General features: G+C 41.0%; 2 protein-coding genes and 1 long non-coding RNA gene across 9 annotated transcripts; 2 read left to right on the top strand and 1 right to left on the bottom strand.

The window, feature by feature from the left end:
* Positions 1 to 641: 641 nt before the first annotated feature.
* On the bottom strand, positions 642 to 12,401 carry LOC309698435. Of its 2 annotated transcripts, none has more exons than XR_014274100.1 (3): positions 12,327 to 12,401; positions 2,086 to 2,214; positions 642 to 1,616 (listed from the first exon to the last, which is right to left on the bottom strand). It is a non-coding gene; the product is annotated as an uncharacterized lncRNA (long non-coding RNA). The 2 variants fall into 2 exon arrangements; XR_014274101.1 differs by having other exon boundaries at positions 2,086 to 2,188; positions 12,327 to 12,390.
* LOC309698432 (putative 2-ketogluconate reductase) lies at positions 2,520 to 20,371 on the top strand. 6 transcript variants are annotated; one of them, XM_082520874.1, is made up of 8 exons: positions 6,053 to 6,100; positions 7,447 to 7,667; positions 12,345 to 12,511; positions 16,579 to 16,957; positions 17,052 to 17,223; positions 18,167 to 18,345; positions 18,420 to 18,516; positions 19,552 to 20,371. In XM_082520874.1, exons 4-8 carry the CDS (start codon positions 16,582 to 16,584, stop codon positions 19,706 to 19,708), a joined length of 981 nt encoding a protein of 326 aa, XP_082377000.1. In that variant the 5' UTR covers positions 6,053 to 6,100; positions 7,447 to 7,667; positions 12,345 to 12,511; positions 16,579 to 16,581; the 3' UTR covers positions 19,709 to 20,371. The 6 variants fall into 6 exon arrangements, with proteins under 6 accessions (XP_082376998.1, XP_082377000.1, XP_082377002.1 ...); XM_082520872.1 differs by lacking the exons at positions 6,053 to 6,100; positions 7,447 to 7,667 and adding an exon at positions 2,520 to 2,595; XM_082520876.1 differs by lacking the exon at positions 7,447 to 7,667 and having other exon boundaries at positions 6,058 to 6,100; positions 12,345 to 12,507.
* A 3,404-nt stretch (positions 20,372 to 23,775) lies between these two features.
* psmg2 (proteasome (prosome, macropain) assembly chaperone 2) lies at positions 23,776 to 26,639 on the top strand. The gene is made up of 7 exons (XM_082520486.1): positions 23,776 to 23,988; positions 24,785 to 24,956; positions 25,251 to 25,309; positions 25,413 to 25,531; positions 25,613 to 25,792; positions 26,028 to 26,148; positions 26,248 to 26,639. The coding sequence occupies exons 1-7, from the start codon at positions 23,932 to 23,934 to the stop codon at positions 26,326 to 26,328; spliced, it is 789 nt and encodes a 262-aa protein (XP_082376612.1). The 5' UTR covers positions 23,776 to 23,931; the 3' UTR covers positions 26,329 to 26,639.
* The last annotated feature ends 171 nt before the right edge of the window (positions 26,640 to 26,810 follow it).

Genomic DNA, 26,810 nt, shown 5'->3' with positions numbered 1-26,810 from the left:
GCAACGCCACAAACTCTGTCATAATGAATTGTGACGTGTTTATTTGGAAGAACTGGTATTTCCCCAAAAATCCAAACTCTCCTTTGACCTTCTCATCTGACACGAATCACGTGATCAGAGACGAAGAGCACTGAAAGTGCTGTGCAATGAGGCGGAGATGTAATCGCTGCGTTTACCATGTGAGTCAGCACTTTGCTAAAAGGCCACCTGCTGTCAGATGTGGCAGCAGATGGAAGTGGAGCTTGGCTGGAGATCTGAACTGGCTTAATGAAAGCCTAAATGACTCTTGGCCACAGAAAGAGAGAAGCTTGCAGCTCCGTACACGCTTAAGGGTGAGGTCGAGCTGGATGGGAGGAGCCGGTGAAGAGGAGAAAGAGAAAAGAAAAAGACAGACACAGGTGTGGAGGAGGAGTGAAAGGACAGAGGGAGAAGAAGAGGAGAGCCTGAGATTATGCAACAGTAAAAAGCAGGAAAGCTGCTGATCTGCAGTCGCCTTGCACACATGACCTTCCCTGATGCTTTGATGCATAACACACACACACACAGAGGCAATTACATCAAAGCAAACACCTCAGGTTCATCAGGTGAGGGTGATATGTAAAGCTCTGCAGCAACACTACAAAATGTGTTTGATCAAACAAGAAAAGTGCATTACTTTCTTACTTTCTTTAGTAAGAAAGTAAGTATTTCACACTGTCTGTGTACCTTTCTCTAACTATACTTACTGACATGCAGACTTAGAACAAGAGTCTTTCTCCGCTCATGTACTTTGTCATTATTTTAAATTTAAGAGGCTAAACTGCTAAGTGAGCATATCTTCTATCTCCCTAAAAAACAGTTGTTTACAAGAGATTTTAAAAATGTAATAAAATCTTTAAAAATGTATATATATATATAATGTTACATATATATTTAGCAAACTGCGTGATAGAGCATGGCTGCTGCCTGAAGATTCATAGCTTTAATTTGTTGCAGAGTCTCAAGCAGGTCTCCACTCCACGCCAGAGTCACAGATTAATGTCTGATTGCCACCTAGTGGTTGCATGCTCAAAGTAATCTGTGTCCTTGTGGAAATCCAAGTATTTGAGGCTCAGAGAGGAGTTCAGTGCTGTAAGAAGCTTTTGGTCGTTAAGAGCTCTTAGTCAGCACAAAGAGGACAGTTTCTCTTCCTCTGCTGGCAGCTTCATAGTTTGTTTCAAAGTTCAGCTTTCAATCAGTAAATCTTTTAAGATATTTATTAGACTCAAAAAATTCTACCTTCCGTCCCTTAAAGTACGTGACTTCTTGTGTATGAGTGCATTTTCTGAAAGCAGTGACCATTGTGTCAGACTGTTTAATTGAAGTTTGGGCTCATCTCACCGTTCAACAAAATCATAGAGAACTGCGACTGGTCCCAGTCTTGCATGTTTAAAAATGCTCCTATTTCCATCCGGCTCTGACACATATGTGTTTTCAGGGTAAATGATGTAAGGGTGGGAGCACAAGCTGCTGTGGGGCCAGTCGAGGAGCCAGTCGAGGAGCAGTTGTGTTAGCCCCGAGGCAGACTGGTGACCTGTTATAAGTGTAACCTGCCTCCCCTCCTACAGCTGGGGTAGATTCCAGCCTTTTCTGTGACCCTGAAATGGATAAGCAGAAAAAAATGTCTGAGTTACTGTAACATCTTCTTCATCTCCCACAGCCTCAGTTTTCCTTAAATTTTCTGACTTCACCAGTTTTTCAGGACTTTCATCATGACTGATGTGAACGTGACCCATCTGAACTCTTTTAGAAATTTGGGATAACTGGATGCACTGGCTTATATTCTTATGGTTGAGCATATGTGGGTTGTTTGGTGAAAAAAATAAAGCTTTTATAGCCTCCAGTTATGCTAATTAGGATGAATTGCATGTGTACAATGCATAATATTTAGGGGGTTAAACACTGTTCATAATGTAAAAATGTGTTATTTGATTTTGTGCTAATGACGCTTTTTCTTTTTACTCTGCCCTTGTCATTAAATGGTTTCCAGATTACTTATAAACCAAATGTACTCTAAACTTCCTTTGAGTTTCATGGACTGTCTCTTTATGGACAGTGGCGACTGACCTTTGATCGTTCTCTAAGGCTGGTGCACCAATCAGCATCCAGGAAACAGCCACCTGCCCAGTCGCTGGGAACAGTGGTTTCTTCCCGTTCTCTCTTCTCCGTGCTGGAGGGAGTACATGTCACAATGTGCTGTCAAAGAAATAATCCTCGTAAGGTCTTATGTGTTTAATATTTCTCTAGAACAAGCTCTTTTCCCACCAGCTCGCTCTTCATGCCAGTTTGAGGACGCAGCAGAGACAAACCACCCAGGTTTCAGCTGAAAGGTAGCTCTCTTACTTATTTTAAAAACACTTGCTCTCCAAGCACACAGGAATGTTTGGAATAATTTTGTCAGCCTACGGGCTCTTTGTTACTGAGCTCGTAATTAATATGCATAATATCACTAACTTTTCAGCCAGAATGAGCAGTCTGTGCTATACCCGGCGTGTAAGGAACCTGTGGGCTCCAGCACTTGCCTCTTGGGTTCTTAAGGCGATGATCCCGCACAAACCTGTGTGCCAGCTAAAGAAAGTAATGGTATTGTCCAGCTTCTCATTTACAGTGAAGACATTCAGGAGATCCTGTGACCTGTATCATTTAGTATCAGATTGTGTGTGTGCAGCGTGGAAAATGATGGAAACGAATGATGTTGGGTCAGAAATTTTGAAGACAACAAGGTAACCAAGTTTTTAGATCCAATTAAAATCAAAGATCCTCTGGAAAAGAGCAGAATTCTTGAAACAGGGTTTATTAAACCGAGTCATATGAACAGCAAGACAACACATAGCAAAGCTAAGTGATAACTAAACCTCACTGTACATTTGACATGCAATCTCTGAGCCATTATTATTATCCTCTACACTCCTGCATTTCACTTAGATCTATTTGTTGATGGCATCTTGATTCTCGTATCTTCTTTCTAACCAAAATATGCTCTTATTTATTTATTTTTCTGTCACACCCTCCACACCAGATGTTCTTAGATCATCACCACTACCTTCTATATTTGCCAAACACCACACAAACCTCCCTATTTCATTTATTATGTGTTTGTGTGATTTATTTATCTGGTTTTCATCCCAGCTCTGTTATTATTAATAGTATTAATATTAGTTTAAATTATTATTGCTATTATTAATTTGTATATATTATAATTATGATCTAGTTTATTTTATGCTCCAGATCCAATTCATCCTTTTTGCACTTGTATTCAATTCAATCAGCTCCATTTTCAACTTATTTAGCTTTTAATCTTTTATTAGGCTGATAATCCAGTAAGGGATCTACTATCCCCATTTATTCCTATTTTATTATTCTCTTCTAGTCAGTTTTGCCCCAGACTCTTTCAGTCTCTCTGTATTTTTGCTTAACAAATATGATCTTTCAAATTAACTTCCTTAAACAGTGATAATACTATTTTTCAGCAGGAGTATCTATTTTCCTCTGTTCAACAATTCTTAATTTTTATGCAAACCTATTTCTTTTCACTACTTTGTTGCTCCTCTCCACACACCTTAAGGATGATTTCTTAATTTCTTTCTTTATTTTTATGTGGAATGCTCCTGACACAACCCCAAAGGGATTTGCGTCTCTGGGCGTCTTTCACTTGTTAGGCAAGTGTGTAAAACCACCACAGTTTGGAGCCACTCAAGTGGGGCAGTGACCTTAACTAAAAGCTTCTTATGAAATGATGAATAAAAAAAATAAGATAATAATATTGAATGCTAGCTGCTTTTATTGCTGTTGTTGTTGTTGTTAAAGCTCCTTTTGTCAAGTATATCTGTCTATAACTGTCATATATGTCCGCACGCGTTGTTTAATAAGTCTACACCTGTTGAATTTGGTTACACATAAGGGTTAAGATATAAAGGATTGCCTCGTTACTAATTTTTAATTGTTACTTGATTATTATCGTTGTTACGGTAATAAGTAAACAATCACATTATGAACAAACGTGATCGAAATAACTCTCTCTGACTCTGTTTGCATGAAGAGCCTGAGGTATTAATAATGCTTAAAGCTTTGAAATGTGTACATATACATATATATATATATATATATATATATATATATATATATATATATATATATATATATATATATATATATATATATATATATATATATATACATATATACACACATATATATATATACACACACACACACAGTGGGGCAAAAAAGTATTTAGTCAGCCACCGATTGTGCAAGTTCCCCCACTTAAAATGATGACAGAGGTCAATAATTTGCACCAGAGGTACACTTCAACTGTGAGAGACAGAATGTGAAAAAAAAAAATCCATGAATTCACATTGTAGGATTTGTAAAGAATTTATTCGTAAATCAGGGTGGCAAATAAGTATTTGGTCAATAACAAAAATACAACTCAATACTTTGTAACATAACCTTTGTTGGCAATAACAGAGGTCAAACGTTTACTATAGGTCTTTACCAGGTTTGCACACACAGTAGCTGGTATTTTGGCCCATTCCTCCATGCAGATCTTCTCGAGAGCAGTGATGTTTTGGGGCTGTCGCCGAGCAACACGGACTTTCAACTCCCGCCACAGATTTTCTATGGGGTTGAGGTCTGGAGACTGGCTAGGCCACTCCAGGACTTTCAAATGCTTCTTACGGAGCCACTCCTTTGTTGCCCGGGCGGTGTGTTTTGGATCATTGTCATGTTGGAAGACCCAGCCTCGTTTCATCTTCAAAGTTCTCACTGATGGAAGGAGGTTTTGGCTCAAAATCTCACGATACATGGCCCCATTCATTCTGTCCTTAACACGGATCAGTCGTCCTGTCCCCTTGGCAGAAAAACAGCCCCATAGCATGATGTTTCCACCCCCATGCTTCACAGTAGGTATGGTGTTCTTGGGATGCAACTCAGTATTCTTCGTCCTCCAAACACGACGAGTTGAGTTTATACCAAAAAGTTCTACTTTGGTTTCATCTGACCACATGACATTCTCCCAATCCTCTGCTCTATCATCCATGTGCTCTCTGGCAAACTTCAGACGGGCCTGGACATGCACTGGCTTCAGCAGCGGAACACGTCTGGCACTGCAGGATTTGATTCCCTGCCGTTGTAGTGTGTTACTGATGGTGACCTTTGTTACTTTGGTCCCAGCTCTCTGCAGGTCATTCACCAGGTCCCCCTGTGTGGTTCTGGGATCTTTGCTCACCGTTCTCATGATCATTTTGACCCCACCGGATGAGATCTTGCGTGGAGCCCCAGATCGTGGGAGATTATCAGTGGTCTTGTATGTCTTCCATTTTCTGATGATTGCTCCCACAGTTGATTTCTTCACACCAAGCTGCTTGCCTATTGTAGATTCACTCTTCCCAGTCTGGTGCAGGTTTACAATACTTTTCCTGGTGTCCTTCGAGAGCTCTTTGGTCTTGGCCATGGCGGAGTTTGGAGTCTGACTGTTTGAGGCTGTGGACAGGTGTCTTTTATACAGATGATGAGTTCAAACAGGTGCCATTCATACAGGTAACGAGTGGGGGACAGAAAAGCGTCTTACAGAAGACATTAAAGGTCTGTGAGAGCCAGAGATTTTCCATGTTTGAGGTGACCAAATACTTATTTGCCACCCTGATTTACGAATAAATTCTTTACAAATCCTACCATGTGGATTCATGGATTTTTTTTTCACATTCTGTCTCTCACAGTTGACGTGTACCTCTGGTGCAAATTACTGACCTCTGTCATCATTTTAAGTGGGGGAACTTGCACAATCGGTGGCTGACTAAATACTTTTTTGCCCCACTGTATATATATATATATATATATATATATATATATATATATAAAAGATTAAAAACAATAAGTGAGCTGTCATTTTTAGTAAATAAAGACGTCCAGTTATGTAATAATATGATCTAAGTTTAAATGTTTGAATAAGAAATCCATGTTAAGGAGACATCTGTCGTTTCAAGTCATACTGCTTTTAAGAGCCCTTATTTTGAAATCCTGCGCGTTCCTTAAAGAGTTCTTCCTCTCTGAGGAGCACCCGGGAAAGAGCTCAACAACTGTGAGTGAATTTACAACATAAACAGGTTTTGTGGGTCGTGCTGCTGAGCCTGGTCCAGGGGTGGGCTGTGACCGACAGTCTCACAGAGCATTTAACCTAAAACACTGAGCTAATGAAAAACGTGGTGATTTTAAGAAAACATTAGGGCTATACCTTCCAAAAGTACACCTTGTCGCCTTTTCTTAACAACTTTTCTTTGACTTCGAAATGTCATCGAGGTCAAGGAAAGAGAGTAGGATGGTACATAAGGGAGTAGGGAAAAGAGAGCTGAGAATCCTAACGACCTTAAAATGGTCTGCGTGAAGCTAACCGCCGCTTATCTGCGGCTTAAATTTTCTTGCGCTCCTGCACTAAGTTTTATGGTAGCGCTTCTCCTTCGTTGCTTATTTTTGTTCAACAGACTAAAAAAAAAGGATTGACACATCAGAATTACGTTTATTATAGTGTGCCTTTGAAGACACAGTAAAGGTGTGTGTGTGTGTGTAAATGAAGAGAATATGTTTTTTAATTTTTCATTTGATTTACTTCTATTGGAAATTCAGTCAAATCTTCTTGCAGTTGAGAAGAAATTTCCTTTAATTTCTCTGGAATCTTGCGGCATCTTTGTGAATGTTGGCACACAGGTAGAGTAATCAACTGAGAATTTCATGTCAACTATTATGTCCTTTAATTTCTCCAGAGTCATTGAGTGCATGGAGCTGAAGCTCTGCACACATACAGTGTGGGTGTCCCACAAGAGGAATTAGTTGAAACTTTTTTGTTAATTGGTAATTGTTCTTCATAATTCTGGGTCACTCAGTAAGATTAACTTAAAATGATTAAGTAATGAGAATAATTTAAGGGCTGATCCATTTTTAAATACCTTCGGAAACTTACTAAACAGATTTAGATCATTCTTCCAGTCAAGTCAGGGTTAGCCTTGAAAATTCTGCATTTGTGAATACAAATATTTCAGTTAAAAGCTGTTACAGGAAAAATGATTCTATGTTTCTTTACCTTCTTTTAAATGTGCAAGCATGCCCTTTTGTCTATGGTTAGATTAGTTTAGAATTATCTTTTTAGACTTTCTCAGCAAAGACATACTGTTTTGGGACATATTGTTTTAGATTGTTTTATCTCTCACAGCTTTCTCCCAGCTCTCTGCTGACGAGACTAGCGCCACATATGGAGTTGTTTATTTTATCTGTTTTGTATTTTCTTATCCTGTTCTCACTGTCTTTCCTATAAAAAGTGCCCAGCCTCTGTACACGTTGTGAGTTGTTCTGAACAGCTTACCCGTGTGCACGTTAAAGCATAAAAAGTGATCTTGTCTCATTGTGTCTTTATTTCTCCTGGGTCTTTTACAGAGTTTTCCCCCAACATTTCTTGGTCCTTCGACAGCCGGAGCGCCTCCATCGTGTCCCATCTCCGTGACCAGTCCACGTTGTTCATCTGTCGACAGCTCACACACCAGGTGTGTGATAAAAGTCCAAGAGCGTTTAAATTCGGGTCTTGGCCAACGTCTTAGAAAGCGACCCACGGTGGTGGGACCCGATCGAGGTGGACCAGACCCGGCGACACTGACCAGGTAGATACAGACACACTGACACAATCTTGCGTAAAAGCGCATTTTGAATTCAGGGAATTTAAAATAGCGGAAGTAGCTCGTCGACTGGTAGCTCTGGGAGCTCGTCGACTGGTAGCTTTGGAGCTCTGGGTAGCTCCCCCAGCTGGGTCTAGACTGGGTCTAGGGAGTAAGTAGCTCTGGGAGCTCCCCTTATCATAAGGGTTCTGGTCGCGCGCGCGTCGAAGCTGTGAATGTGAATGTGTGTATTGTTTTAATTAATGGAGCAAGCTGAATTTTCACGGTCCAATAAGAGACTGAGCTGCTCCTACTGTGTTTTTCTTTTACTGCTATTCACTGCTGGTGAGTTGAGAGAACGGTTGAGTTCCGTCTCGTAAAGTTCACACCGCTTTTGGAAATAGTCCGAAAGTAGAAGGGCGTGTGAGCAACCACTCTCGTCTCTAATACCAGCGAAGGTGATAGCAGCTGTATTGTGTATATATTACTTAAACAAAAATAAGTAAATACATAAATAAGATGGGTAATCAAGCAAGTGAAATTAAAACTCACTCCTGCTGACGAGCAGTGGTGAGAAAAGAAAAGTCCAGACGCCGGACAAAAACAGTGTCTGTAAACTGAGAGATTTAAGAAAACAAAATATAAACAGTCAGAACAGAACTCAACTGCCAGTTTAGTAAAACCAGAAGACGAGACACTGTGCAGTGTCCACAATCCTTTTAGTAAACCATCACTCACTCCTGCAGCCGCATCTGCAGCAACACCCATATCAGGAAGAACATAATAATCCCTTATTAAGTGAAAACTAGAGATCACAGTAGTTTTGTAGTAGTTTAAAAGGGTTGAAAACAGACCCCACTGAGTAGATATAAATATAAAAAGTACGAAATAAAGATAAACAAAGGGAAAGTTACAGTAGAAATTATCTTTAGAGTATTTGAAATTAATAATAGCAAGGATAACCTGTAAAGTGATATTAACAATGAAACACAGTTGGCATGATGACCATGCCCAGCATGTATAAAATGAATATAAAGCAAATAATTCACACGAAAATATTTTAATAAAATAAATAAGGTATATTAAGGCTGTGTCATTGTTCAGCCAAGGACAGTGTGTGAAAAGGTAACTGTCTCCACCCTGGGAAAAGGATGATTCTGCAGGTCATCTGAAGCCCTTGATGGATACAAAATAAAATATAAATAATATATTATAATAGAACTGCCTGGTCCGCCATGCAACAGAGAGAACAAATGTGACCGCAGATTGGATGAGTTCTAAATTATCTGTTTGCTGAATAAGATGATCCTAACTATCAAATTGGCTCAGGAGTAGTATAGTGGTACACACTAATAAAATATTATAATATGCTATTGCTGTTATATAAGACAAAGAGGATAATATTAACAATGACATAATATTAATATGAAGAGGCACCTTAATCGGTTATGATGTGAGGTGGATAATTGTTAAGCAGTAGTCTGCATCAAGCTTAAGGTTTGCTAAAACTCAGTGTAATGACATGTGAGATGAAGACAATACAGAGAATAACTAAACTAATGAAGTGCATAGAGGCACTTGACCAGCTTGAAACCTATCATCCTAGAATGACACATTGCTGAGATATAGAGCACACCTATAATAACAACCAATAAGCAACCAATATTTATTTGTTTCTTTTAGAGCAGAAGCTGCTGTAACACACCCAAAGAAAGACTCTAGGTCTGACCAACCGTCTCAGTCGTGGGCAAAAAGATGTCAGTCAATAAAATTCTAAAAGATAATTTATTGACAAAAAATATATCAAGAGATAAAAGATAAAACAGTCCAGTGTCCCACTTAAGAATTGTATAAAAACACACAGTCCCAAGGCCAGAGCCAGCTATGCCACACAGCCAAGTTGCACTCCACATGTTGCCTTTAACAGGGTTAGAAGTTGTCCTTGGAGACCCACCACCCTGCAAGCATATAGTCAGTGGTCACTCAAGCCTCTGCAACCCTGCTGCCTTTAGGCTGTGGCATATAATAGGCCCTGGCCTGCACAGAGAGACAAAACGACACACCTAATATAAAATTCATAGGGCAAAACCCATCCATCCCAAACATACCTGATTTCATCACATTACATACCTGCACAGAGAGACAAAACAACACAGCAGTGTTTGTAGTGTGGGCTATAAGTAGACCAGTGTGTCAGTGCAATCAAGTACACCTGCCTCTAATTAGTCCAACCCCATTCCAGCCATTGGCTCACCAAAAATGTGACACACACAAAACCACTCCCAACCCAGTGCAACTTCACACAATAATATGGAGCTGAATTAACACAGGCACATTAGTCTACCATGTTACAAGCTGCATGCTATTACAAGCCAACATATGCAGACTTCTGCCTTGTTCGGGTGGCAGCATTTTTCTTTTTTCTTTTGTGTCCTGACACGTTTATGTTTTTTGTTTTTGTTTGATTATTTTGTTGGTTTTGGAAACGAATTTAAACGAACTTGTGACAATACTTGAGAATCACAGTGACACATAGTGATTAGGCATATGATTGGAAAATGCCTAGGTTTAGAGCTGTGAGCTATGAGCTGTGAGCAATGCAAAGTTAAATATATATATATTTGTATAAATGGGAAACAACCCTAACTTGAAAGTTTGAAATGTGTGAGATCCATGAATTGTTTGAAGAACTAGAAATTATCTAAAAATGCCTTAAGTGAAAATGTAGAGTTGCATCTATTCTCCCAAACCAAAAAAAAAAAAGGAGAAGAAGCATTCTGTAACTTAGAAATAAGGCTGACGTGTTGACAACAGACTAAAACACTAATTCGCAGGTGGCTATCAGGAACAGAGAGGCGAGCAAAGTCACAAACACCAAGGCTGCAGACAGCCACGCAGAAACAGCAGATAACATGGAGACAACGCCTGCTAGAACCGTGGAGAGGAAGGTCACTTCACACGAGATTGTAGGAGTAGGCCACAGAGAAATAATGCAAAACAGTTTTGAGGCAGCCACTTAAACTGACAGTTTTCAAAGGACAAATTAGTTGTAAAGTCAGCTTCAGGCCACACAACTGTACAACAATTAACTGCCCCTTTAGACCTAGTACATACAGCAAGTGGCCGCAGGTGCTTTATTAAATGCATATATGACCCGTCGTGTCCAGTAAATTTGCTAGGTAGAGACGCTCTGACAAAACTTAAGATAGCAGTCATGCCATTCTTTTCTGGTATTACACCTGAGTGCATGCTAAATGACACCCGCCACATCCACTTTCCAGAAACCGACCGAGTATCACAACATTCTGAGATTTAAACAAACCCCAGGCCCAGATCCACCTTATGATCAGCAAGTGTGGAAGCTAGGAGAACAGCATTTGACCTTACAGCACAGGCCGAAATTGTGTAGGTTACGCAGTAACCACAGATAGTAAAATAATAGAAGCAAAACCACTTTCTTCTTCATATTCTTCACAGAGCGCTGAGCTGTCAGCTGTGATTTGCGCATGTGAAATACACAAAGATAAACAAATAACCATTTATATAGACAGCCAGTATGTTTTCTCTGCTGTGCATCATTTTGCAAAAAATCTGGAAAACCAGAGGAATGATTACACCAACCGGAAAACCAGTTCAGCATGCCAACCTCTTACAACGCCTCTTTCATTGCTACAGGCAATAACTTTGCTGACAGAGCAGCAAAACAGGCGGCACAAAAGACAAACATCACATTGATGGCAGTAAACACACATCAGATTCCACTGGATGTGTTGAAAAATGAACAAAAAGCAGCAAGCACAGCAGAGCAGGCAAAATGGCTAAAACACGGTGCAGTTCTGACAAACGACTTAATGATGTGTTATGGCAAGCCAGTGCTGCCAAAATCTCTCCACAAGATGGCGGCATTAGTGACTCATGGCTATACGCATTTGTCATCGGGGGGAATGACCTGTATTGTCAACTCTCATTTCTACACTGTAAATTTTGAAACTTCAGCAAAACAATTTGTCAGAACGTGCATGACGTGTCAAAAATATAATGCTCAGGGAAATCTGCGACCAAAAAGAGGCCGTTTTCCCACTCCACCTTATCCTTTTCACACAATTCATATGGATTTTATTGAACTAAGCGAATGTCAAGGGTCAAAATACGCCCTAGTGGTTATAGACGTGTTCTCAAAATGGCCGGAAATCTATCCAGTGAAAAAGGCAGATGCAATTTCAGTAACAAAGTGCCTGTGCAATCACTTCATACCCACATATGGCATCCCAGCTTTGATACGATCAGACAACGGCACTCATTTTGTAAATGATGTCATCACTAAGGTCTCTGAAGCACTCGGTTTCAGCATAAAACACCACTGTGCTTATCACCCTCAGAGCGCAGGCCTTGTAGAGAGAACTAACGGCACTATAAAACAAAGGCTCAGGAAATGCATGGCAGAAACAGGAAGGCCGTGGCCTGAATGTTTGGGTTTAGTGAAAATGTGGATGCGCTTAACGCAAGGCTCCCATAAACTAACTCCATTTGAAATCATTCATGGCAGGCCGTTCCCACTGCCGATCACCAGTCAACCAATAGACAAAGCAATCAGAGAAAACACATTAGCAGAATGGATGTCTAAGCTATTGGAAAACAAAGAGATCATTGTACATAATCAACAACCTGATGATGTTTCTCCAGTGTCTTGCAGACTAAAGCCCGGTGACTGGGTTCTGATCAAGGTGCTCCAAAGGAAAAACTGGAGCACACCCAGGTGGGAGGGGCCATACCAAGTCCTCCTCACTACACCGACCGCTTGCAAAATTGCGGAACGACCATCCTGGATCCATCAGAGTCACTGCAGGCGAGTAAGTGAAGCCATCTAAACACAGCTGACCAATGGCGTGTCCAGCGGGGTGGCCTGGGGGGGCACAGGCCACCCCCCAAACCAGACTGGCCACCCCAGGTGCCACCCCAAAGGCAAAACGATAAAATTCAATCAAATATCAAATGTCCGATTATGTTTTCACGGTGACGCTCAGATATCCGAGTGTAAGTGAATGCAGCATCGCTTCTGCGCTATGCGCATCACGTTAGCAAAGGTAGGAGAGCCAAGCGCGAAAGACGTCACTGCAGGAAACAATTTTTCGGTGAAAGAAAATGAGGACAGAATAAATGTCCCGGTAAGTAATATTAAGTTTGCTGAGTTTAGTAAACTTCAGTGAAATTAGAATACCAAGGAAAAAAATAACACTTAAAGAATTATTGCAGCCGTGGAATATTTCAGACAGTATGCTACTGAGGGGAGCTAACATAAGAGTTATGAGTTATAAGATATAATCTAAGTCGTAACATTGCTGTATGGAGCTGCAGATTTGGTTGCAGGTTAACATAGCTGGACTGGCCATCGGGCTTATTTGACTTATTTTTTATTTTTTTTGTAATGGCATGAACAATGAGAGGTGGTGGATTGGCCAGATGCAGGTCGATGTGTAGAAATAACTCCGTTGTTTGGTGGTGGCTATGACGGGGCTTCCACAGAGGCAACAGGTGGACGAGGGAAGGGGAGGCAGGAGGAGAGACCCGATACCAACAAGACAGTGTACATCACTGTCACAACAGCGTTTGTTTTCAGTCAAAGTCTTTATGGCTTTACTACCTGGTGGGTCGGCCTGTAGTGAAAATGCCCAATTTTTCTGTCCCAGTCCAGCCCTGCAGGTTAATACTGGCAGTGTCACCATGCCAGCTGACTGTATTTCATCATCAGCCAGTGTTGTTCTTTATCAATATTACCAAAGTTTATCATAAGGCAGCATAGAAAGTATTTACTTGCTTTCAGGTTTTATTCAAATGTTAGTCTTTTCATTTGTTTCTCCACTTTTTTCCTGTTTCAAAATCAAACACCAGTTTGTGAGAAGATTATCTTCTTTTTTTAACAGGCAGATAAAGTTTTGCATTGGAACTGGCTAATTTGTCAATTGTTTGTTACAAATGTTCGTATTTTAATTTTCAAAAATGTTTTTGCCCAAAACATATGTGCACTATATGTCAGTAAAAATACTATGCAAATATTGATGTCCTTGAATGCTGAGTAAACACTGACAAAGCACTGATTGTATCTCTTGTACTTTATCAACGCAGTATCTAAAAACTTTGCACCGTAGTGGTTAAAATCTCATTCTAATAAGAGTTAAAAGTGCATTTGGTTATTAGGTTTATAGGATTATTGAATTATGGTTAAGGGTTGGTAGAATTTTTTTTTAAACATTATCTGCCAATTAAATCTGCCACCCTTCTCCAAATCTGTGCCCCTACCTGGCCCCCCCAACAAAAATTTTCTAGACACGCCACTGCAGCTGACAGCAGGCTTGCCCACTTGTTGTGATCTCGCCCGGTGGAGGGGTCAGCTTTCCTGGCCGGGGGGTCTACTCGCGACAGGAGGGTGTGTCCCGTCGTCATGAGGTGGTGGCTCTTAATAACTGCAGTGGCCCTGACCATGGCCGGGCTCCTCATCTTTGCTTCCGTGAGGGACAACAAGTCACGCAATATGAAGAAAAGGCAGACACTGTATGACAAAGGACAGTACACCAAGTTTCCCCATGGCTACGCCACTAACTTTTGGTGGCAGTTTATGAACACTACAGCTCACTGGAATAATAAAACTGACTGCTATGCATGTACCCATATGCCCCTATCCTCGCAGACGTCTGGCCTGTGGCCGTACAGCATACCTGAAGATCGCAGTTGGTGTCTGTTGGGCCTGGCAACACATCCAGGCTACGGTACTCTTTGGTCCAAGGCCAACTACAGCATCCCAGCAAAAGCAACCTGGAGGTCATCATCACCCACAAATGTGAACTGTTCCGGACAGACCTACCTACTGACCTGGCCCCAAGTCTCAGACCCACTGCCTGATGTAATTCTACTGAACAAGCTGAACGCAGCGCAACTGCCAGTATGTGTGATGAACAATGGATCGCGGGCAGTGGGGGAGCTGCCTACTCACCTATCTACCGGATGCCACTACAAACAAAGACTCAGTACCAGACAGGATGTGCACGGACGGCACCAAGCAGTAAAGGAACCAGAGTTTCGCATCTGAGGAGGAGTGAAATTCTTACAGAGCTTGATCCCCGGCATTGGAGCTGCCGAGGTGCGGGATCATGTGGAGATCAACCGATATGCTCTGCTACGACGCATCAACTTTGACAAAGACCCTGGGACCGGCTTTAGCAGGAGAACAGAAGGCCATCAGAACGATGGTGCTGCAGAACAGACTGACTCTAGACCTGCTAACAGCATCACAAGGAGGAGTTTGTAAGCGGAGACATTTATGAAGCTTTGCAGAATTTGACCATTCTGCAGAAATATGTCACTGACCACACATCTGGAGCAGCTACACCGCCATGTCTAAGAGTAATGATTTCAAAGATGATAACAACTACAATGACTGCTTATGTTGCCGTGCCTCAAGAAGAACAGCATCCCGTTGCAATTCTGTTAGAGGAGAACTTGTAATAACTGCTAATGAATGACGTGGTGATTAAAAATGACTTGTCAAGTGATCATGCACTGATTAACACATTAGTAGTTTATGCAGGTACAATATAAGGTTTTCATCCTTTTATTTTTTGAAGTTTAGTTTTATTATTTTTTCTTGTTTATTCCACTTGTTATTTCATTTACTATGATTTTCATTTACTATGATTTTCTTTGTTCTTTTTATTATTTTATTTTGTTTTATTCTTTAGACCAAATGATTTCCATTTCTGCTATGCTGACATTTTGAAAATTAAAAAATTGCTTAAGATACTTAATAAATAACCTTCACAGACAATTGTTGTATACATTTAAAATAAGTTAAAACAGGAGGGAATGTTACAGGAAAAATGATTCTATGTTTCTTTACCTTCTTTTAAATGTACAAAGATGCCCTTTTGTCTATGGTTAGATTAGTTTAGAATTATCTTTTTAGACTTTCTCAGCAAAGACATACTGTTTTGGGACATATTGTTTTAGATTGTTTTATCTCTCACAGCTTTCTCCCAGCTCTCTGCTGACGAGACTAGCGCCACATATGGAGTTGTTTATTTTATCTGTTTTGTATTTTCTTATCCTGTTCTCACTGTCTTTCCTATAAAAAGTGCCCAGCCTCTGTACACGTTGTGAGTTGTTCTGAACAGCTTACCCGTGTGCACGTTAAAGCATAAAAAGTGATCTTGTCTCATTGTGTCTTTATTTCTCCTGGGTCTTTTACAGAGTTTTCCCCCAACAAAAGCAAATTGGTAGTATTCATTGAACAGATTCCAGTCTTGATTATTTTCACAGTTGTTTCACATCCTGGGGCAGGATGAGTCCCCTGGCCTGCAACCATAAGTACTGCATTGTAATACACTAAAATAAAAGATTTGCCAACTCACTATCACAGAAAATACAACCATGTACATCCATTTTTTTAAACTCCATTTGAAAAGGTTTTTTTTTCTGTTTGGTCACCTGACTCCATTCAAAATCTTTAAGAATGCAGCGATTCATTAGAAACCTTCCCAAGCAAAATGCACTACGAGCTTGGCTACGTAATGGTGTCACGGCAGCTGTCAATGACGTGGGTCTGCCGTAGTGAAACTACAATGTTCAGGAAATGGACTAGAAAAAGCAATTCTTATGTACTTAATACTAAATACACGTCAACGTTTGACAGGTACCACCGTAGCATTGGTTACCAATGTCATTCAATTTACCTGTCAGTGGTTCTAGTCATCTGGATGATACATTTGGGGATAATAAAAAAGATAAAACTGGATTTTAACTAATGTCAATGCTAGGCAATAATCCAGATCGTAGTGTAAAGTTTGGAAACAGGTGGGAACTGGTCCCAGTGCCTTTCTTTTCTGTTTACCCTCTCCTTTACGAATCCTGTGCTTTATCCAATCAGACGATGGCAGAGGACAAACCGTGGGCTCTGATCTCAGAGGTGGGCGAGCAGGGTTTCATCGAAGAGGTCACTGACATAATAAAACAACACTTCAACATAATCTGCCTCAGAGACTTTCTACAAAACCCCCAGCAGCACGGCCCAAAGATCCAGGTCATACTGATGTGGAACACCTTCCCTGCAGCCGAGCCGTCGCTGCTCAGCTCGCTTCCATCACTAAAAGTGGTCGCCAATGGAGGAGTGGGCATCGACCACCTGGATGTGCCGTACATTACCAGTCTCGGGGTGAAGGTGGCCAACACGCCCGGCGTGGTGAGTGTCGCCACTGCAGATATGGCTATGGGTCTGCTGCTGGCATCCGCAAGAAAGATAGTTGAAGGTGAGGTCAAAGGTTGAAATCTGATCCCAGGGTGGAGCAGTTTGAGTAAAACCCAAAGATATTTAAACTGGAAATATGGCAATGTTTCTCATAGGTCACCACATAGCTGTTGACCCCAAGACTACCAGTATACCACAAAGCCTGGTGGGAGTCGAAGTCACCGGGTCGACTCTGGGGATCATAGGAATGGGACACATCGGATACAAAATTGCTCAGAGAAGCAAAGGGTTTGATATGAAGATCCTGTATCACAACAGACACAGAAGGTAAGCACCAATTCATCGAACAGATCAAAAAAATCCTGCTAAAGTGACCTGAATAGATACACAGTACTTCACTACTGCCAGAAGTATTCACTCACCCAATGCAAAACTCAGATGTAGCGTTGTAAATAGGGATGGGTATTGATAAGATTTTCACGATTCCGTTTTCGATTCTGTTTAATGATTCGATTCTTTATCAATTCTCTTATCAATTCTTTTTAAAAAAGGAGAACACTGAGGTCGATTAGCTTAGAACTTTGTTTAATATCTTCTCTTTGAACAAGATAGAAATTTAGGAGTAACATGGCCTTACAAACCCAACAGTGAGATCTTAAGAGATCCACAGCCTACGGCTCTTCAATGGGGTGTCACAGGGTCCCCAGGAAAAAAAAATTGTAAATGTAAAATAATAAAATAAATATTCTTCTGTAGCAATAACAAAGTATAAAATAAATTATTCTGTAGCAATTACACAAGAATATCCAGTAATGTCCCTGCCTACAATTAAACACATTCACTTACTGAACTTTCGTCTATCCTGGCCCGAAAGGAGATGCTACCGGTAGACTGCAGCGAGAACTGCCAGCATCTGAGCCAGCCAGACTCTGTCTGTCTCTCTCATCATGGTCACCTAAATGCACAGTAATGGCAGGCTTTGTAATAAGGCAGATCGCGCTAACATAATATGCACTGTTAGTTGATTATTCACCTGCCGCATTAACGGGAGAGGACGTGCAAACGTTACCGCTGCTGCTGGGTTGAGATTCACGAGTCCGGAGCGGAATTAAAAACACGACATTCATTTGAGGTCATCGTGTGTTTTGTGAGCAAATGCTTTTGGCACTATAGTGTTTTTGAATCCCAGCTTTTAAAGAAATCTGACATTAATAAATGTGGCAGCATTAACTGTACATTTGTGATTGCTTTTTTTTTTTGTGCTGTTCAGGAGCGTTGAAGATGAGCAGTCAGTGGGGGCGAGTTACTGTGAGAACATGGATGACCTGCTGAGGGAGGCTGACTTTGTTGTGCTCGTTGTCAACCTTTCCCCTGAAACCAAAGGCCTGATCAGCCACAGGGAGCTGTCCCTCATGAAACCCACTGCAACCCTGGTCAACGTCAGCAGAGGTGAGGATACTGTGACTGCGAGTCTTCACCAGTCTCTGAGTTTCAGCCTGATTTTGTGACTTTTCATGTTTCAGGTCTGGTTGTTGATCAGGATGCTTTAGTCAAAGCTCTGCAGTCTGGAGAAATTCGAGCAGCAGCTTTAGATGTGACTCATCCTGAACCTTTACCCAGGTAATATGTCTCTGAAGACACCCACGCTCTGCAGCCAGAGCAGTACATCACATAATAATAATGATGAACTCTTACATGTGAGGCACTCAAGGTTAATGGCTTCTTGCATACAGTGTAAACAGACTCTTATTAGAACAAAACAGGGCCTTTAAGTTGTGTTTTAAGCCATGCAGTGCTGGTTTCAGTGTGACGCTTGAAGAATCTTACATTTAATATTTTTTCAAGATGTACAGTTAAGTCCATTATTTGTCAGACAAAGACAAAATCTTTGTAATTTTCCCTCTGTTCACCACCCAGTGGATTTTAAATCAAACAGTCTGATTAAGACGCAGACTTTCAGCTTTAATTCAAGGGGTTCAACAGAAGTAATAGATTAACTCTTTAGGAATTACAGACATGTTTATATATACATTTACACATTTTTTAGACACTCAAAATTAATTGGAAAAACTAAAAACAAAAGCTAAATATAAGGACGGGTTTCAACAGTTGTTTAAAAATCCTCTGCTGTCAATGACTTACTGAAGTCTAGAACCAATGAGTGTCACCAGATGCTGTGTTTTCTACTCTGCCAGAGCTTTACTGCATCCGCCTTCTTTTTCAGCTGGTTTGTGGGTCTCTCTTCTTTCAGTTTTGTCTTCACTATCTGAAAAGGATCTTTTATTGGGTTGAGATTATGTGACTGACTTGGCCATTGAATAGTATTCCATTTTTTTGCCTTGAGAAATTCATGAGAGTATTTTTTCATTGTAGATTGTGACAATATTACACCTACCTCCCTGAGAGTGTTTGTGATTTGGTTAGGTATTAACAATGGAAATGATTCTGTCATCATGCACTTTTGTTGTCTTCTGTGGTGTTTCAGTCTGAGCCGTTTTTCCTCGCTCTCTCTGATGTGTTCATTTTGTTTGGAGAGGAAAATATCCCCCCTTTACCAGCCTGTGCATGCAGTCACACAAAATGGGATGAAAATTAAAGGAAGCATGAATGAACATCAGCTGTCTCCTGATGCTTTTCTTGCTGTGTTCTGTGCAGGGATCACCCTCTCCTCAGCCTGCCTAATGTACTCATCACACCCCACGTTGGCACCTACACCTATGCTACAATAAAACGGATGGTTCAGTGCATGGTGGATAATGCCGTAGCAGCTGTGAATGGCCTACCTGTTCCCAATGAAGTCAAGTTGAAATGATTTTAATTAATATTGCCAAGAATTTTTTCTATTTTTTTCTGTCCCTCCTATAAAAGAAGGTGAGCTGGTGTTAGTTAGAGATTTATTTTTGGCTCTTTGGTTTTATTGTGGACACTTGTTGGGCAACAAACTGTAAAAACGTAGGTTTTTGTGAAGAATAGGACAATATTCCTGCTATAGGATAAACTGTGTTGAATCTCTGACTGACTGTTGAAACTTTAATTCGTTTGAGGAAAAACTGTTTCATGTTCACGTTAGCAAAAAACTTGCAATAAAAGTCAAAGAACGAAAGAAAAGTTGCAGCTTGAATGCAACCACTCTTAGTTTATTAATCGAGTTTAAAAAAAACAACTTCTTATTTTTACATGTCACATGTTTTTAAAGTATGTTGATGTCATTTCAGTGGAAAATATGTGTAATTATTATTATAATTCTTACTCATTATTATTACTCACTTCCTACTAACACAAGGCCTTTTAGGTGGGTGGAAAGTCTTTTTGGGGAAGTTGCAAGGCTGATATGTGACTGCTTGTCCTTATGAGTGACCATCTTTTCCTGTTTGGAACCAGGCTGATAACTCTGACCATGGTGCACTTATGCCCTGAACTGCTGGCCAGAATTACATCTCCAGCTTTGAAAGAAAAATAAATCTTGTGTACCCTATTTTCCGTGTGAATGTGGTGGTTTTCTACTGGTCACTATTGGAACTCATTTCTTTCTTTTACTGAGGCCATTGTGTTGCCTACTTTTTAATTCAATTCAATTTTTATAACTTAATGTTAAAATTATATAGCGCCAAATCACAACAACCGTTGCCTCAAGGTGCTTTATATTGTAAGGTAAAGACCCTACAATGAAAAAAAGAAAGAAAACAGAGAAAACCCCAACAAGCATATGGCCCCCATATGTGCAAGTGCTTTGGTGACAGTGGGAAGGAAGAACTCCTTTTCAACAAGAAGAATAACCAGGCTCGGGGAGGGGCGGCACCCTTAATCCGCAACTGGTTGGGATTAAGGGAGGAAGACCGAATAAAGACACGCTGTGGACGAGAGCCAGAGATTAATAATAATTAAATAATTTAATGTAGAGAGGTGTATAAACAGAATACGAGTGAAAAAGTTGACTGAAGAAGAAAAACTCAGTGCATAATGGGAATCCCCCAGCAGTTTAGACCTACTGCAGCATAACTGCAACCCTAAAATTTGCTGGGCCGCTAGTGGTAATAATGTAATAAGGTTGCAGAAAAGCAACTTTATTACAAGCAGAAAAATGTTTCTCATAGGTCACCAAATAGCTGTTGACCCCAATACTACCAGTATACCACAAAACCCGATGGGAGTCGAAGTCACCGGGTCGACTCTGGGGATCATAGGAATGGGACACATCGGATACAAAATTGCTCGGAGAAGCAAAGGGTTTGATATGAAGATCCTGTATCACAACAGAAACAGAAGGTAAGCACAGTTTGGACAGTTTATGAGTTTATGCGACAGAAAATTCTGTAATAACTGATCGAAAGTATCCTGCTATAGTGAAATGAATACACACTATTCAAAAGAATTAAAGGAACACTTTAACACAAAATTAAATCAGATCTCAGTGTGAAGCACAGGGCGCCCACCCTGGACCTGCCAATTCTGGTATTCTATTGAATATGTTAACCAGGCTCCAGTGAGCACAGGGCCAGGATGTCGGGCCCTCAGAACCCCCTAATGAAGTCTGTTTCTGATTGTTTAGTCAGAGACATTCTCTCCAGTGGCCTGCTGGAGGTTATTTTATAGCTCAGGCAATGCTTATCAGGCTCCTCCTTGCACTAAGAGGCCAATACCAGTCCTGCTGATGAGTTAAGGACTTTCCAGCTCTCCTACAGTAACTGCCTGTCTCCTGGAAGCTCCTTCATGCTCTTGAGACTGTGCTGGAAGCAAATCTTCTGGCAAGTATTGGCGTGCCATGCTGGAGGACTTGGACTACTAGTACAGCCTTTGTAGGGTCCAGGCATCATGATACCAGTAGTGACACTGAGCCTAGCCAAATGCAAAACTAGGGACAAAACAGTTTGAAAAGAAGAAGAGAGAAAAATGTCACTAGCCTCCGCCTGTAAAACCAATTCCTGCTTTAAGGTTTGTCTCATTGTTGCCACTTTAGTGCACCTGGTGTTAATTTTTATCATCACCAAAGCATTTGATACTGATTAAACTCCCTCTGCTACTCAACTGATCAATATACCAGAAATTTAACTGACTTGATGCTGTTTAAATATATATTAAATATCCCAATTTTAAATCTGACGTTAATACAGTGTTTATTGTACATTTGTGATTATTTTGTGTGTGTGTATTGTTCAGGAGAGTTGAAGATGAGCAGTCAGTGGGGGCGAGTTACTGTGAGAACATGGATGACCTGCTGAGGGAGGCTGACTTTGTTGTGCTCGTTGTCAACCTTTCCCCTGAAACCAAAGGCCTGATCAGCCACAGGGAGCTGTCCCTCATGAAACCCACTGCAACCCTGGTCAACGTCAGCAGAGATGCGAGTCCTCACCAGTCTCTGTGCTTTCAGCCTGATTTTGTGACTTTTCATGTTTCAGGTCTGGTTGTTGATCAGGATGCTTTAGTCAAAGCTCTGCAGTCTGGAGAAATTCGAGCTGCAGCTTTAGATGTGACTCATCCTGAACCTTTACCCAGGTAATATGTCTCTGAAGACACCCACGCTCTGCAGCCAGAGCAGTACATCACATAATAATAATGATGAACTCTTACATGTGGGGTACTCAGGGTTAATGGCTTCTTGCATACAGTGTAAACAGAATCATTAAGTTGTGTTTTAAATGATGCTCTGCTTGTTTCAGACACATTAAAAAAGTTTAAAAAGCTGCTTGAAGACCCTTACATTGAAATCTTCTTCAGTTGGTTTCATAATTTGTTTACCACATCTGACTTTAAAGATTTCAAATCTTGTCTCGTCTGACCATAGAACAGTTTTTCACTTTGCCTCAGTTCAGTTTAAATTAGATTTAGCCCAGCGAAGACATTATTTTAATTGGGGAGATGTGGGCTGGAAGTAGTTCACTTTCAAAATAAAAGCATGCAGACACCGTGAAACTCACAGAATAAAAGATTAAAATTACTTCCACCCCGTGACAGATGTAGGGATATCCATGATAGAATCAGGCCTGCTTTTAACGCCTTGCCCACAGATGACGGACATCCTGTATCGATTTTTCAGCCTTGTCTGTTGCGCCCAGAGATTCCTACAGATTCTCAGAATCTTCATAAAGTTTACATTCAGGAACATTATTCTAAAATTGTTCCAGAATTTGTAAACTTGATTGTTGACCCTCTGGCTATCTTTACTTCTGAGACACTCGGCCACTCTAAGGTGCTTTTTTTATGCCCAACCATGTTACTGACCTGTTGCAAACTGACTAATTAAAGCTGTTTCTCTTTAGTAACTTACATGTCTGATTGTTATGCAATTTTCATCTTCTACACCACCTTTAATCTTACTTTAAGCACAACAAGCTGGAGAGGAATATATTATCCCTTTACCACATCCTTGAAGGCATCCTTCATTTAAAGAGAAATAAAAATAGAATAAAAATGAAAGGAAGCGTGAATGAACATCAGCTGACTCCTGATGCTTCTGTGAAGCATGTATATATATTTATATGTGCAATTCTGCCGAGTGTAAATAAATTATGTATGTTTTTACCACACATACAATAGTACATATAAGGACAGAAGGAGGGACGGACGGATGGGTGGATGGATGGATCTATGGATGTATGTATCGATAGATAAATGAACACAGCACAGTTGAGGCAACAGAGTTGAGGATCTCTAACGCGCAGTAAATCTTTGCAGAGCTACAGTCTGACCGTTAACATGCCTGATCGTAATAGAAACACATAAAACACCACTTTAAATGACAGTAAGTAAAAAAAACACTTGGAGCTTTAAACAAATCTGTGGATGCTTGTTAAAGAAGTCTACTTAAAACTATTAAAAAACAAACAAAGCTTCACTGTAACATTTAACTTGGGCATCCCCGCGTGGTACTGAAACCGTCATCAACAGTCGACACAGAGCCGAGCAGGTCCACAACGCGAGGAATGAAAATAGAAGCGAAAGTTGCCTTGGGATTGTAATTTAGACGTCTAACTTTTAATTTAGTTTGTTTATCTGAAGGCTTGTAGGGTCGTGTGTGCCTGCTGGCTGAACAGCACCATGTTTATCTCCTCGCAGAGCTCAGCACCCTCCTTCAGAGATTTTACCCTCGTCATGGTGAGTGACGGACGAAAATAATCCTCCCATCAGTTCCTGCTTCATGCTTTCATATGAGACTCGTGTAATCACCAGGGAAAAACAAAAGCTTCACTTCTGTGATTTTCATCCAAGAAACTGGCTGTGTATAAAAATACCTTTAATTCCTACACGTGTAATGCAAAAGTCCTGTTAAACCCCTTGGATTCAAGCTGGGTGTTTGCGCCACGGTTACAGCCTTATTGTCCACTGTGGAGGGACGCAGAGGCACAGTCTTGAGCCAGCCCTTATTTCTTTGTATTTTCAGAGCAGTCTTTTTGTGTGTCAAGCCACTAAATATTTACCTGTGAATCATTCAAGCTCATAAAAGACACCTAACTCAAGGGATGAATGAATGACACATGACACTACGCGCACCCTGTCACGATAATGCATGGCAACGTTTATTCCCATTGTTTTAGTTACATCTATGGAAAATGTTAAAGAATAATAGTACAAATTTGTTTTTGCCTGCTGTATTTCCATGTATGTTTGAACAATTTGTTGCACCTGTTTTCCATTGTTATTGCAAAATATAAAGAAATAAGGGGTGACTTTAAACTTGCACAGTGCAATAAAACTACAAAAAAAAATGCAACTGTCCTAAAACTTGAAAAAAAACTTAGAGGCCTAGTAAAAACTGGACCTCTCTAACGCATGTTTTTCTTTATCAGATGTTTTGCACAACTAAAATGTGCTCAGGAAAAGGAAAAAGTGATTAAAACGATTCTCGCCTTCTCTTTACTTTTGTTACTTCTCTCCCTCTTTCCTCCTCCAGCCTGCGGTGGCTGTAGGTAACGTGGGTCAGCTGGCCGTGGATCTCATCGTGTCCACTCTGAACATGAGTAGGGTGGGCCACATACACACTGACTGTCTCATCCCGATGGCCGGGAACAACCCGTATGCCAGCAGCAAAGAAGATGGCGAGGAGCTGCACACTCCTGCTGAAGGTACAGTTGGGTCACTGCTGGTGCCTGTCTAACACAGAGATGTCGACATTTCTGATCAGAAATTAAAAACAAAAACAAAACGACTCAGAAATGTTCCCTTCAAGTCTACTGTCTCTTTACTGCTGTGCGCTGGGATGTCCGCTATCCCAACTGTGATCTTCTGGTTGTTTTTAATCAGCACTGTCTTATTAGTTGACATTAGTCCTGTTGTTGTCAACCATCAGTCAGGTGATCAGCAGTTTTGTCTGCAGCTGCTGTGAAGTCAAAAGAAAAGTAACCCTCTGTAATCCACAGTTTACGCAGCAGCAGAACTGAAGCTGGCGGTCCTTCAGATCAGAGCACCAATTCTTCAGGTAACAATCAGTCATCAGTATGACGTCAGTTCATTCTCTGAGTTCCCTTCATACTGTATGCCTATTGTTGTTTTCTTTTGTTCTACCTTTGTTTAAACTGCAGTCAAAGACCAAAAAGTTTCGTCAGCTGCTCGTGTCCTGGATCAAATCCAGCGGCTTCTCCAGGACTGTCGTCCTCTCCAGCAGCCACGCCTACCAGAGAGATGACCAGCAGCTGCAGGGGTAAGTACGACGCCATCGCCTTATTTCTTCACTTTTGCATTTTTCAATCATGTCTGCTCAACAAACACGTGTCTCTGCTAGCACTCCTTTGAGGTACCTGGTCACGCCGTCCCTGCTGAAAGGGAGCGCGGACGCTTTGAAGGAGCTGGGCTGGAGGGAAATGGAGCGAGTCCCGGCCTTCCCCGGACTCACAGACGGAAACACGGAACCACGACTCTGCATCCCCGGAGGAGGCATCACCAAAGGACTTTACACAGACAGGTAGAGACAGGAGACCTGCAGGTAGACAAAAGATCATCAAAAACACAGGGAGCTGGTTTTAAAATGATTTTTATTTTTGTGTGTAAGAGCATGGGTCACTGTTACAGTTTAATAATTATTCCAATATAAATCACAATAAAGGTGTGTTCAGACACTTTTTCAGTATGTTGAAACGCCTCAGTAAGACTTCCTTGTTAATATTATTTGTGTTTGTGTGATCACGTGTGCTGCACAGTTGCAAAGAGGACCTCCCGCTGGCTGTGCTGCTGCTCTTCTGTTCAGAAGGTGACAACATCCCCGATGCCTTCGCTCTGGCGAACCACCTCAACGACTGGCTCCATCTGCTGGACGATAATGTAAGTGACACCACGGCGCAGCATTAAAGCAACCTAAAGTTTCAGAGGAGTGGTAATGTCACTGTGAGGAGAATCATTGCTCTCCAATTCTCCTTTCAGAGCAAACAGCCCAACAAATGGAAGATCCCGACTTCCTGGAGTCTCCTGTTTGGAAACGGCATCCCGCCTGCACTGTTCTGATATGTATAGTGTTTTAGTTTTTTACCCTCTATAATTTGTGTTTAATGCAAGACGTTTGCTCCACATATTGTCGTTTTCAGACCTCAGCAAACTCTCGACTGGGGTCAAACCCGGTGACTGATGGCAGCGCTGACATATAGAAAGATGGAAATTGCCCACATAAATCTCCTCCGTCTTGGAAATGTATCTTAAATAACTCAAACATAACAAAATAAAATGTACAAATACAGGATGTGACCCAAACATTCACTTCTGGACTGCTATTTCCTGGTTTAAAAAAATGTTTTTCTAATAAAACGTTGCTACAGGAATGTGGTGTGAATTCATCTTGATTGTGGATCACTGGATTAAGCCTCCACCCACTTAACTGAAAGTGGTTGGCCAGGCTCCATGCTGTATTCCTGGCAGTCCCACCTCTCTGTAATTTGATTCTTTTCTACAACCTATAATGGTAACAACAGCACAACGCTCCGATTCAAGCC

Source organism: Aulonocara stuartgranti, assembly GCF_965226115.1.
Source record: "Aulonocara stuartgranti genome assembly, chromosome: 22".
Taxonomy (NCBI): Eukaryota; Metazoa; Chordata; class Actinopteri; order Cichliformes; family Cichlidae; genus Aulonocara; species Aulonocara stuartgranti.
This window is presented reverse-complemented; position numbering and strand designations above follow the sequence as displayed.